Source organism: Misgurnus anguillicaudatus, chromosome 15 (genome assembly GCF_027580225.2).
Source record: "Misgurnus anguillicaudatus chromosome 15, ASM2758022v2, whole genome shotgun sequence".
NCBI classification, from domain to species: Eukaryota; Metazoa; Chordata; class Actinopteri; order Cypriniformes; family Cobitidae; genus Misgurnus; species Misgurnus anguillicaudatus.
The window spans coordinates 24611000-24625000 of record NC_073351.2 but is presented as its reverse complement, the minus strand read 5'-3'; the positions used below and the strand labels follow the sequence as shown (position 1 = coordinate 24625000).

General features: G+C 38.3%; 1 protein-coding gene across 2 annotated transcripts in view; it reads left to right on the top strand.

Annotated features, from left to right (window-relative positions):
• The window catches only part of phaf1 (phagosome assembly factor 1), a 13967-nt gene extending 732 nt beyond the window's left edge, over window positions 1–13235 (top strand). The window contains exons 1-16 of one of the 2 annotated variants that reach the window (XM_073853637.1): window positions 1–309; window positions 890–972; window positions 1110–1193; window positions 1310–1353; window positions 3437–3516; window positions 3610–3704; window positions 4104–4168; window positions 4450–4562; window positions 4806–4949; window positions 6266–6339; window positions 6480–6562; window positions 6794–6837; window positions 7403–7452; window positions 7544–7602; window positions 8712–8784; window positions 8927–13235. The exon at window positions 1–309 is cut by the window's left edge and continues 732 nt beyond it. In XM_073853637.1, the coding sequence (XP_073709738.1) occupies window positions 246–309; window positions 890–972; window positions 1110–1193; window positions 1310–1353; window positions 3437–3516; window positions 3610–3704; window positions 4104–4168; window positions 4450–4562; window positions 4806–4949; window positions 6266–6339; window positions 6480–6562; window positions 6794–6837; window positions 7403–7452; window positions 7544–7602; window positions 8712–8784; window positions 8927–9016 (1245 nt within the window). In that variant the 5' untranslated portion in view covers window positions 1–245 and the 3' untranslated portion in view covers window positions 9017–13235. Of the gene's footprint in view, window positions 310–889; window positions 973–1109; window positions 1194–1309; window positions 1354–3436; window positions 3517–3609; window positions 3705–4070; window positions 4169–4449; window positions 4563–4805; window positions 4950–6265; window positions 6340–6479; window positions 6563–6793; window positions 6838–7402; window positions 7453–7543; window positions 7603–8711; window positions 8785–8926 lie in introns of both variants that reach the window. The other variant, XM_073853636.1, reaches the window with a different exon arrangement.
• Window positions 13236–14001: the final 766 nt, after the last annotated feature.

The following is a 14001-nucleotide window of genomic DNA, read 5'->3' as shown; positions in this document are numbered from 1 at the left end:
CTGGATTGCAACACTTGTGTTTTGACATTACTTACGTCACGGTGTCGCGTGTCACTCATACCGTTTAAAACATACGGGGCTTTTGAGTGTGTGAGCTTTAAAAGCAGTCTACTTTAGTTAACTCTGGACTAAATAGGGACAAATTTGTTGCGTTAACGGTGGATTGTTCAAGATTCCTCGAGAGAAAAGATTCAGATCTGGCACGGTCAGAGATCCTCGTTGATATCCCCAATTTCTCCCCGCCAATGCTGGATCTGGAGGTCGTTCCTGAAAGATCTTTAGGAAACGAACAATGGGAATTCGCATTAGGTAAGTGTGTTGATGTGGTTTTGGGGGTGATGAAACCAATGAATGTGGGGCAAAGGGTAAAATAGCTCACGTCAGTCTCCTTGTTGTGAGCCTATTTAAAATTGACATCAGTCAGTTGCCAATTTGTTTGAGGTGTTTGCTTTATATTGTAGCTGTATTATTTGAAGTACGCATAGGCTATTAAAAAACAAACAGGTGATTTTTTTATAGCTCAAATGTTTATACTTTATGATTTGGAATGTGTGTATGTTACACCAGTTAAATCACAACCTCATCTGTTTCACCATTCATCATTAGGTTATAAACAGCTATATTAAAAAATAAAAACACAAATAATGCATCTCTTTTGTAAACACGTGAACATGCTGAATACTTACTCTATACTAAAACAAACAAATAAACCCCTTTCATCTATAGTAATTGTTGAAAATTCTAATTTGTGACATTTCTCATTATCGCCTCCTTTATGATAAATCGCTTCATTATTTTCCTCATGTTTTGGTTAAAAGCTTCTCCTTAATGCCTAAATGTAGGTTAGTGTAAACTGGAATACAGTACTAACTAGCTATTTTTCCTCCAGGGATGCCATTGGCCCAGGCCATTTCCATATTACAGAAACACTGCCGCATCATCAAAAATGTCCAGGTGCTCTACAGCGAACAAGTAAGATCTGTCGATAACGTTGCCTATGTCTTTTATTTCGGACACTAACCACTAAATAATTAGCATATAAAATGACCAGTTGTTTTATGTGCCGGTTAAAGGTGTTTATTTCAAACTTGCTTTATTTTATTTAACAGATGCCACTTAGCCATGACCTCATTCTCAGTTTGACTCAGGATGGAATTAAACTGCTGTTTGATGCCTGCAATCAGAGACTGAAGGTGAGAGATGACACTTATGTGCGTACTGACTATCTGGCGATTCTTGTGGGTGTGTTGTTACACTTCTTACATTACAATCCCAACGTTTCTTCATTGAGTCAGTGCTGTTTTTGCAGGTAATCGAAGTGTACGATTTGAGCAAAGTAAAGCTGAAATACTGGTAAGTGCTTTTACCACAATATGTGATCCTAACTGGGAAACTGTGTTTACTGTTTTCTACATAAAATCATAATGTTAAGAACATTTTGTAAAACTATAACTCTGATGTATTTAATATTGACCAAGTTGAATGAAATTAAGAGTTGCTGGTTCAAGTCTCATGGCTGGGAGGTTGCGACTGAGGGTCCCTTGGACAAGGCACCTGTCCCCCATTGCTCACCGGGCATTGTAGTGATAACTGCCCACTGTTTTGGGTGTGTGGGTGTGTTCACGACGCACTGGATGGGTTACATTCCAAGGATGGGTTACCATACATTGGCATATACGTCACTTTTACTTCACTTTATAGTTAGATTATGAGACTTAATCCTGGATTTTACAGACAGGGTCACATATATTTAAATTTAAAATAATTGATATGCATTCATGCTATATATTTATTCAGCATGTGCGTCAGTTTAGAGAACTAAACCCATGCCATGGCTATGGATCTTATTTGTTCACACTGCAAAAAATGCCAAAAATATCTTAAATTAAGATGCATTTTCTTGATGAGCAAAATGGTCTAAACAAGTAAGTCTAGTTTTTAGACAAAAAATATACAATTTAAGTCAATTTGTGCTTAAAAAAAGCAAAAATATCTGCCAATGGGGTGAGAAAAAAAATCTTGAAATAAGTTTACTTTTTTCTTAAACACTTAATTCAAGAAAAAAATTCTCAACCCATTATGGTTATGATTTTGGGGATGATGAACATGTGGCAGAGGGTGAAATAGCTCATGTCAGTCTCCTTGTAAGCCTATTTAAAATTGACATCAGTCCGTTGCCGATTTGTTTGATGCTTGGTGTTTGCTTTATATTCAATGTAAAAAATGATTTTCAAGAAAACAAATTCTTAATATTTTTTGTTTTGTTTTCAGTAAAAATATCTAAAAATTCTTAAATTAAGATGCTTTTTCTTGATGAGCAAAATGACCCAAGAAAAAAAGTCTAGTTTTTAGACCAAAAATATCACATTTAAGTGATTTTGTGCATAAAACAAGCCAAAAAAATCTGCCAATGGTGTAAGCACATTTTTCTTGAATTTAGTGTTTAAGAAAAATGTTCAAGATTTTTTGCTTACCCCATTGGCAGATTTTTTTGCTTGTTTTATGCACAAAATCACTTAAATTTGATATTTTTGGTCTAAAAACGTGCTTTTTTTGGGTAGTTTTGCTTATCAAGAAAAAGCATCTTAATTCAAGAATTTTTAGATATTTTTTACTGAAAACAAGACAAAAGTACTAATTTTTTTTTCTTGAAAATCATTTTTTGCAGTGTTGTAGCTGTTTTATTTAAAGTAAGCATAGGCTGTATTTAAAAACAAACACAGGTGTTTTTTTTTATAGCTCAAATGTTTGTACTTGGAATGTGTGTATGTTACACCAGATAAAACACAACCCCATCTGTTTCCGTTGCCCCATTCATCCTTTGGTTATAAACAGCCATATTAAAAATAAAAACACAAAAAATGCATCTCTTCCGTAAACACTTGAGCATGCTGAATCCTTACTCTATACTAAAACAAAAAATGTCTTTCTTACTTATTACTACTAAAAACTAGACTAAAATATTATCTAAAAATTATTAAATTAAGATGCATTTTCTTGATGAGCAAAGTGACCTAAGAAAAGTCTAGTTTTTAGACGAAAAATATGCAATTTAAGTCGATTTGTGCTTAAAACAAGCAAAAAAATCTGCTAATGGGATGAGAAAAATCCTGAAATAAGTTTACTTTTTTCTTAGACACTTAATTCAAGAAAAAAAATCCTCAGCTCATTGGCGGATATTTTTGCTTGTTTGAAGCACAATTTCGCTTAAATTGTATATTTTCTGTCTAAAAACTAAACTTATTTTCTTGGGTCATTTTGCTCATCAAGAAAAAACATATTGATTGAAGAATTTTTTTAGAAATTTTTACTGATAATATGACAAAAATACTAAGTTAGAAAGTCATTTTTTGAAGTGCATCACTAATAACTATAAAAAAATTCTTCTATTAAAACGTTCTTTTTTTTTAATGACCCTTTGCTCTGTACTTTACAGTGGAGTTCATTTTAACTCTCAGGCAATAGCACCTACCATTGAGCAGATTGATCAGTCTTTCGGCGCTACTCATCCAGGAGGTAAGTTGAATTTTTGATGTGAGTTATATGTAAAAATGTCTTCCTGGCTTGTCTGTGTGTTCATTTGGAGCTGTGTGCTCTTACTTCATCCAGTCTACAATGCTGCTGAGCAGCTTTTCCACCTGAACTTCCGAGGGCTTTCCTTTTCCTTCCAGTTGGATTCCTGGAGTGAAGCCCCTAAGTATGAGGTATGTTTTCGCTTATGCTAACGTCCTAGCAAGAATGGCAATTCCATGGAAGTGGTGCTTGTGTGATGTTTCTATGATGATATATACATAGTTTACATACATACATTTGTATACTTATATTATACAAATATGTCCCACATCTTTTGTCTGATTGCTTTGTAGCAAAACACAAATAAAGTTAATGCATGAACACAAATGTTATCACCGTATGCCCTGTTGTCACCCACAAACAGTTTCGTTTGGAAATAAGCCTAGATTAAATCCGCAAATAAGATTAATTCTTGCACATCAGTGCGGACATGCATTCCATGAAAGGGGCACCTGCACAAACACCTCATTCTACCCCCAGTTGTTTTGCTTTGACAGCCTAACTTTGCCCATGGCTTGGCCTCCCTGCAGATTCCTCACGGGGCTACTGTCAAACGGATGTATATTTACTCTGGAAACAACCTTCAAGAAACCAAGTGAGTGTTGCACATATGTGTGGATAGAAATTGTGGGTTTGTGAAAATGACCCATTACCACTAATGTCTTTTTATAAATGCATGTACAGTATGGTTGACTCACAAGCCATGAACCGCAAAGTCATTTTCTTGTTTATGTCCATTTGTAATTCGTCTGTTGCCTAATGGGACCATGAATCTGCATTAGTTCTTTATCTAATTTCTAAGACATTTGTTTCTTGATTGAGCTACATGTTATTTCCTCAAGCAGTGATCATTGCAAATCACATGTTCCTTCTCAGGGCCCCCATGATGCCTCTGGCCTGTTTCCTTGGTAACATTTATGCAGAGTGTGTGGAGGTTCTGAGGGATGGGGCGGGACCTCTGGGTCTCAAACTTCGTCTTCTCACTGCAGGTATTACAGGCAGCCTATAGTGGATTTATGTGTTTAAGGATATATATATATATATACCGGTGTATATATAGAGAGCTGTGGTCCCGCCAAGGAAGGATGTTTACTTTTTGATAAACAGTTTTAGTACTGTGTTGGGTTGCAAAAGTAAAATCTAGGCCTTGAGAAGCACTGATATAGAGCATAGCAAACAATAAGTAAATAAATATTGCGTTTATTACAGTGTATGTGTCTGGACTTTTGCAGGATGTGGTCCGGGAGTGATGGCGGATGCAAAACTGAGGACCTTTGAGAGAAATATCTACTTTGGAGATTCTTGTCAAGATGTTTTGGGTGCTCTTGGTTCCCCACATAAGGTCTTCTACAAGTCAGAGGACAAGATGAAGATCCTCCTTCATATACAACGCAACTTGCTTTATTCTCGAAAAGAAAAAAAACATCTCTGTGTATTCACACCAGAGGCGGCAAGCACGAGTGATTTACATGTTAAGTCAATGCAAAGACGCGAATAGGTTTCCTCAGTGGGGCAGGAAGGCGTGGCGCAAGTGTTGCTGCGAGACATGCGCAAGTTGAAAAATCTGAATTTTGGAGGAAAATCAGGAGCTTGCTATAATAGTGATGTGATTACAGGAAGCCAGCGGAGTCGCAAAAGCCCCTCCCATGATGCGAATTTCTGCATAAATGTATCAAATGACTAGAATTTCACGCGTGAATAGCGCATTTTTGCCACCTATACCGCGTCTGGTGTGAATGCACAGTAATGTGGCATTCACACCAGACGTGGAAGTGGTGGTAAGCGCGAGTGATTTACATGTTAAAGGTCACGTTCTTCCTGATACCATTTTTTAAACCCTAGTTAGTGTGTAATGTTGCTATAATAGCATAAATAATACCTGTAAAATGATAAAGCTCAAAGTTCACTGCCAGGCGATATATTTTCTTCAATAGAATTCCTCTTTAAAAGCCTACAATGAATGGCCAGTTTGGACTACAGCCCTCTATTTCCTGCTTTAATGACGTCAGTAAAACAGTTCGTTGACTAAACTCCGCCCACAGGAATACGTCAGTCACCAGCTTGCTCAAACGGCTCTGTTAAGCTAAGCTGCTATCGAATCACAGCACACTAAACAAACTACACAATCAGAACTCGATACGTATTTCTGAAGGAGGGACTTCACATAACAAGGAAGACATCAGCCTGTTATGAGGACAGTGAAAACAGCCCTATACAGATAAGTCAATTGTGTGAAAAATACTGCGTTTTTTACACGTGAAACATGAACACATGTTATATTGCCCACTATAAACACAATCAAAGCTTCAAAATCACAGACAGAACGGGAGCTTTAAGGCGTGAAGTGCGCAGAATTGAGCGTAGCCGCGGGAAACGCGCGAGTTGAAAAATCGGAATTTTGGCGGATTTTCGTGCCGCGTTAAAACCAATCAGGAGCTTGCTCTAGTAGTCACATGATTACAGGGAGCAAGCGGAGTCGCAGAAGCCCCTCCCATGATGCAAATTTCTACGTGAATGTCTGGAATGACTAGAATTTTACGCACGAGTAAACTCAAAATGTTCAAGCGTCCAACTATGCGCGAATAGTGCGTTTTTGCCGCCTCTACCACCGCTGGTGTGAACGCACAGTAAGATCTATTTTTTTGTTTGTCCTAACAAGCATTTGTGTTTTTTATGACTCAGATGAAGATCCATTCACCTTCCCCACACAAGCAAGTCCCGTCCAAATGTAATGACTACTTCTTTAACTATTATACTTTGGGGATGGTGAGTATTTGCTTTAAATTGCTCCATTACTTATAAGTGACTTATAATTAGTGTGAACATTGCTGTGTTAGTTTAAATTATATTGTATGACGTTTATGTATCGAACCATTTAACAAGTACCATTTGTTTTTTTCCTTCAGGATATACTGTTTGACTCTACGACCCACCTGGTGAAAAAATTTGTCCTCCACACCAACTTCCCTGGCCATTATAACTTCAACATGTGAGTCTCATTTCTCTGCTATCAGCTATTTATGTATTGCAGCTGTGTAAATATTAAGCTGCTGCTGTGTCAGGAAGGTTATACTGAAGGGTGCTGCAGTCTGGACATATTGATTCATAAATTGAATTTCATTTCATTATGCTTGTAATGTTTAGATTTGTGTGCATAAGTATCATATTGCCACTGTATTTACACAACTCAACTCATATCTGCCTCTCTCTCCTGTCTCAGATACCATCGATGTGATTTTAAGATCCCACTTATCATTAAAAAAGGTCAGTGTTGTGTATATCCTACTATAGGTTAATACTCTCTATCTTTTTAAATCCCCTTTCAGTGTTTTGATCCCATAAAACTGCCTTTTGTGTGAATGGAAACGTGTCTTGCAATCAATCTTGGGAATGCTCCCGTAATGGGGACCTAGTAACATTGCTGTAACATTTCCGAAGTGTGTCCTGTGTGAACAAAATTCCATTAGAGGGGTGAGGGCTGAGATCGCAATGCACCAGTTAATGATCGAATCCGTAAAAGTGCACATGGCATGCGGTTTCTCGAAAGAGAGAAGATACTTAAGACGCTGCAGAAAAAATCCACCAAGTGCACAATTACAAATACATTACAAATCACATCACATGTCTTTACGGGATCTTTCCAGGATGTGTGTAAACGCACAGATTCCCAAAAATCACTGGCAGTGTAAATGAACAAATATACCAAACAATCCTGGACAAATTTTCATGTAGAAAGGGCTTTTGTGGTCACTTTTCTCTGCATTTGCATTACTAAGCAGTGATAACCGTGATTGTTTGTGTTTTATTTATGTTTTTTGCTCTGTTTTAGATGCGGCAGATGCTCAAAGTGAGGACTGCATTCTGACCACCTACAGCAAAGTAAGTAGACGGACTGTTACGTGTCACAATTATGCAAATGTAATCTTAAATGTTGCAGAGTACTGAAAACGGTTTATACTTTTCCTCAAAGTGGGATCAGATTCAGGAGTTACTAGGACACCCTATGGAAAAACCAGTTGTGCTACACAGGTGAGAGCCACGTTACGAGTTTTTATACAAACCTTGCAGGCTTGCCTTAAAGGGACACTCCACTTTTTTTGAAAATATGCTAATTTTCCAGCTCCCCTAGAGTTAAACATTTGATTTTTTTCCGTTTTGGAATCCATTAGGCTGATATCCGGGTCTGGGGGTACCACTTTTAGCATAGCTTAGCACAATCCATAGAATCTGATTAGACCATTAACATTGCGCTAAAAATAACCAAAGAGTTTCGATATTTTTCCTATTTAAAACTTGGCTCTTCTGTAGTTACATCGTGTATTAAGACAGACTTATTAATACAGACTGACTAAAATACAAAGTTGCAATTTCTAGGCAGATATGGTTAGGACTATACTCTCATTCTGGCGTTAAAATCAAGGACTTTGCTGCCGTAACATGGCTGCAGCAGGCGCAATGATATTACACAGCGCCTGAAAATAGTCCCCTGCCATTGGAAGTTACTAAGGGTTATGTTTTAGCGCGATGCTAATGGTCTAACCAGATTCAATGGATTGTGCTAAGCTATGCTAAAAGTGGTTCCGCCAGACCCGGAGATCAGCTGAATGGATTCCAAAATGGTAAAAATCAAATGTTTAACTCTAGGGGAGCTGGAAAATTGGCATCTTTTCGGGGAAAGTGGAGTGTCCCTTTAAAGCGGCTTTGGCAAAAAATTATCACATGACCATGGAGAAAGAAGGCAAACAGATTAGGAACTAAGAACTAAATCGCATGTGATTTTAAAAGAAAGCAAGTAAATTTGAAAAGGTTTAGGAAAATACTTACACATACTTCACACAGCATGATCTGTATTATTTGATAAAAAGTTCAAAAGAGAGTTCACTAAATAATAAAAACTTTTTTTATTTCACTCTCAGGGAATCCAAGATGTACATTTGCATTTACGGATAACATGAACCCCCATTGGTAGTCACTCCATTTGCATAAAGTTTAACTTTTGCCACCTTCGTCACATAGCTGGACACCCACCAACAGTCACTGACGTTGCCAAACTTCCAATTTAAAATGAATGAGATTGCGTCACTCTGCCATTGAAACCTGTTTGTATTGCATGTAAATAATTGTGCTCTGCACTGCAGGTCTTCATCTGCAAATAATACCAATCCCTTTGGTTCCACATTTTGTTTTGGACTACAGAGGATGATATTTGAGGTATGTGACCATCCACATCTTGTTTGTGTTACTCGGCATGCGTGCTTTAAAATGCTAATATCTCAAGTTGTGATTTTGTATCTGCAGCTGTGTCACTCGAACTGTGTGCATCTCACCTACTCTGTTGTTGCTATGGTTACAGGTCATGCAGAATAACCACATAGCTTCTGTGACTCTGTACGGAGCGCCTCGCCCCAGTAGCCTGGCTCGCGCAGAGCCGAGCGCCCACTAAAGTCATCCGGCCTCTAAACTGACCAGTAGGGTGTGCCTTCACTCGCTGCTACCATCACACAAGACATGCTGGGAACTTCTCTGGAGTTTCCTGACGTTGCCGTCCCCTTCCCCCACACCATTAAAGATCCATCTCCTTCATAAGAGCACGGAGGCAGCTCTCAACCTGCTAATTATCCCTGATTACCATGCAACCCTGGCTCCGCCTCCAAAGCTTTTACCCAGACATGCATCATTGTCAGCATTGTTACAGTTCTTGTGGATGCACAGTGATACAGTTCCGCACATATTTGTCGATTTGTTTTTTATACATAGTCACAGCTTTTGTCGTCTGTGCATATATTGATAAGAAGCCATTTTTGGTCTAAAGTTCCACCAAAGGACAACGATTGAAGCATTTCCTCCTCTGCACACTAAACGAAAATGCACATCTGTTCAACTTCAGAAAAAGCAGAGGATGCACAACAAGACGAACACGGACTTGGGAGAAATTTGATCTGCGTAAGGTTACAAGCACAAGCTAGCGCGGTGCCGTGGATCGGTTCTTTGGGCAAATGAGCAGGCTCACACACTCAAAATGATTCATAAACTCAATGCCATTTCATACCAAGTCAGCAGCACAGATTACCTCCCATTTGAATGCCGTACATTATTATTATGATATCGAGTTTGGACCGCATTCACGTTCATTTTTAACATTTGCACTAAAGTACACCTAATTTACTTGATAACTTGATCTCTTGTCCGCCGAGGGACGTTTTAATTGGAGTTTCACAGCGAGAGGATGGCGGAGGAGGTAAAGAGGACGTGTCTGGAGAGAATTTCAATCCCTGCTTCTTTCTGAATCTCATGCCGTCATACGCATTTACGTCCTCCTCTCATCTACTTTTATCCACAGTAGAAAGATGTGAAGTTTTCTTACTTTCAGTATCTTTAAGTCTTAACTTCCAAATTTGGTTTTTGTTGTCTGATTGCCAAATCGCTAGCCAAAGATGAAACGGTTAACTCTCTGTCATTTTAAATATCTCATTGTACCACGAACATTCCCTTTGATTTTATTTGATTCGTACAGTCCATGAATGCTTTTAACGCACCCGATCGATCACTCTTTTATGAAATATTTTTCTATCCTGCTTTTTATTTTGCATTTGTGTCTTTTACCTTCTGCTCTCAGAGTTCGGTGGTAGTGTTTCAGTAGTGAGTAGACATAATGCTTTCTGCAGCAACTCTCTGTTAGCGTGTCTATATCTGTACAGACCTGTAAATAGCGTGCACATTTTCTTTCGCCCCATTGGTCTGAGATAACAGTACGATATCTGGAATCCCCCTACACTGCTAACGCATTTATTAATACCGTCAGTGATATTGGTGTGGGATTGTCTTTCCAATCCATCTTTCCAAGTGTTTCCAGGGTTTCTTTGAGGGATGTAGTTGAAGCAGCTTATATTTGACCACTATTAGGAGATGATAAGAACGTGTTATATAAGGGGTTGTTCAGTAGATGGTTTGTTTGACCTTTTATAACTACTGTTCATTGCTGTACTGCCTGGTCTTGTAATGTGCACAATGGCAGCATAGCTACCCGTGGTATCCGTGATTCTTGAGTCAAAACTCCTTTGGTGTCAATAAAGCATCCCTTTGGCGTCTACACTGAAAAAAAGATTTGTTGTTTCACCTTAAAAAAGTAAGTGTTTGTGCTGCCTTAAAATTTTGAGTTAATTCAACTTAAAAATATTAATCAATGTGGAGTAAACTAATATTTTTAAGTTGAATTAACTCAAAATTTTAAAAGGATAGTTCACCCTCATGTTGTTTCAGATCCGTATGTTTTTTTAAACAGAAACATTTTGATAAATGATGATAAACACATAGCTGGTGGAAACTATTTACTTCCATAGTAGGAAAAACAAATGGAAGTATTGTGATAAATAATGATGAAAATATTTTGATTTATTTATTTAAAAATATATTTTGTGTTCATCAGAAAAAAGAAATTCATAGAGGTCTGGAATGACACGAGGGTGAATAAATTAAGATAGAATGTTCATTTTTGGGTGAACTATTCCTTTACGGCAGTACGAACACTTAAAGGGACATTCCCCTTTTTTTTTGAAAATATGCTCATTTTCCAGCTCCCCTAGAGTTAAATATTTGATTCTTGCCGTTTTGGAATCCATTCGGGCGATCTCCGGGTCTGGCGCTGGCACTTTTGGCATGGCTTGGCACGGTCCATTGAATCGGATTGGACCATTGGCATCGGGCAAAAAAAGAGTTTCGATATTTTTCCTATTTGGAGCTTGACTCTTCTGTGGTTGCATTGTGTACTCTGACAGACGGAGAATTGGTGGTTGGGATTTTCTGGGCAGATATGGTTGGGACTGTGCTCCCATTCTGGCGTGGTGATCAGGGACTTTGCTGTTGTGGCATGGCTGCGGCGGGCGTGGTTATGTTGCGCACTGCCTGAAAATAGTACCCTACTATTGAAAGTAACCAAGGGGACTATTTTGGGGCAGTTCGTGGTGTCGCTGCGCCTGCTGCAGCCATGATACAGCAGCAAGGTCATTGATTGTTGCGCCAGTTTGGGAGTGTAGTTCCTGGCCATGTCTGCCTAGAAAATCACAACTTTTAGTTTTCTGTCGGTCTTGGTGCACGATGTGGCTGCTGGGGAGTCGGGTTTTGGATGGGAAAAATAACGAAACTCTTTGGTTATTTTTTAGCGGGATGCTGGTGGTCTGGTCAGATTCGGTGGATTGTGCTGAGCTATGCTGGGGGTGCTGGCGCCGGACCCGGAGATCGGCTGGGTGGATTTCAGGGCGGTGGGAATCAAATGTTTAACTCTAGTGGAGCTAAAAGTGTAATGTCCCTTTAACTTTAAATTGAAACAAATCTTTATTTTTTTACAGCGTTCATCATTTGGTGTAGTAGGGCATTTTAGCTTTCTGTTACGTTCGGAACCATAGAAGGCTGTTTGTGATGTTTTTAATACGTTTTACCTTGCTTTTGGGTATTTAGAAAGTAAACGCTATTAACATTGTGCCTCATGTGCCACCGAGCCTGTCTTGACTTTTTCTCTGTAAATGAAATCGTTTTAAATGCTTTGTGTATGTCTGAGCATGTAAAGCTTAAGTGATATACAGTCATAGTCTTTTTAAATACTAGAGGAAAAAATAACATTTGGTTGAACTAGTGTCACAAAGGGCTAGTTTACTGTATGTTCAAAACTTGATGAACTCTTGTTTCAATCCATAAAAATATGTTATGAGCTGTCATGCATAGTGGATATTTTTTCTTTGACTGTTGCAGGAGATTGGTTTAAAACGTTGCTATTGAACATGCGGGCAGAAAAATACAACATGCAATTTGTATAAATCTGCATAAAGATCCACTTTGAAGAATTACAGTAATGATGATTATTTGTTTTTGTTGTGGGTTAAGGATCTGGATGCACAATTGTAACATCAACTAAGGAATTGTTTGTTGTTAATAATAAGAAACACCACAACCACTGATGTAGTGTCATTTAGGTAATGTTACTGTGGGGCTTGTGGTCCGACTGCTTGTCCAATCTCAGGTGGATTTTTTTATTTTATTTTAATGCCAGGAGCAAGTGAATGCATAAATTTCAAATGGGTTTTGGCTGTATTGTTTCCTCTTCAGACATCCTATTTTTGCATCAGAATAAATATATATGTTTGTTCAGAGGACTGTATTTAGAAATTGACAACCCCATACAGTGTAATGCACATGTTATTGCTGTGTATTGTATCGCTCTATATTGTATGTTCTTCCCCGTTCTCCAAAGTGATTATTTTTTGTGGAATCATTAACCATTTCTGGAAATGGGACTTGTCGATTAAAAAGTGTGTATCTAAATTTATTGCAATGTGGTGTTTTGTATCTCAGATATTTTTATTAGATCAGACAGAAGTAGGCAGAGGATCAGCATTATTATCAGGCATTTATTTTTGTTCCGTGTTTCTTTTAATCTTGTTTTTAAAGCAATAATTGCGTTGATGAATTATAAATTAAAATGGTCTGCTACGTGCTTGTTAAAAACGGAGTTAAAATGCTGTGACCATTGGATTTTAGTTTTTCTCATTGAATCTACTGAAAGCATTACATTTTTTTAACTAATTTTGCATTTTGTTCATTAAAACTGTTACAGTGTGTTCAACAAAAATATTTAAGGAATGGATGTAATAAATATGGGGGAAAGAAGATGGAGATGTGCATTGTCTTTATTTCACCAAAACTAAATCAAAGTGTAGTAGTATGTTCGTATTCACAGCAGTTTACATTCAAAATCAATTTCTGTTTTAAATTCAGTCCAATGTAAATCCAAAGACAGCAGATCATCCAAAAAGTGTACTGTATTATTTTGTGTAAGAATATGCAATGGTTACATTGTTATTTAAAGGACAAGTTCGGTATTCTACACTTAAAGCCCTGCTTTCAGATTGTTTATGATGAAATAGAATGGTTTTGACTGAAATTTGGACATATGATGCTGGCCTGAGAACCCCCGGGTGTTTCTTGTATCACCTCCCACCTCCACAATGGCTCCACAGGTGCACAGGAACAATCCCTCCCAAAATGCACCAAACCTTCATCCACAAAGACGTGAAACCCACCGAGTGGTCAGGGGCGCTCACCGACACGCCCACACAAAAATCGCCGCAAAATACGCATTCCAACAGGTTTTATCGTAGTTTTGTCCAACTCCATTGACTTGTATTAGATGTGCTGTGAGGTACGGTATTACCCTGTGCCGGAAGAATATATGGGTGTGAGGCGTTTGGAAAAATAGGTCCACAAGTTTACAACGAATGCTAAAACACCTGTTGGAAAGCATCTTTTGCAGCGATTTTTGTGTGAGCACATCAGTGAACACCCCCGACCACTCAGCGAGCCCCACGTCTTTGCAAACGAAAGCCCAATGCATCCTAGGAAGGATTGTTCCAGTGCACCCACAAACCCACCGTAGAG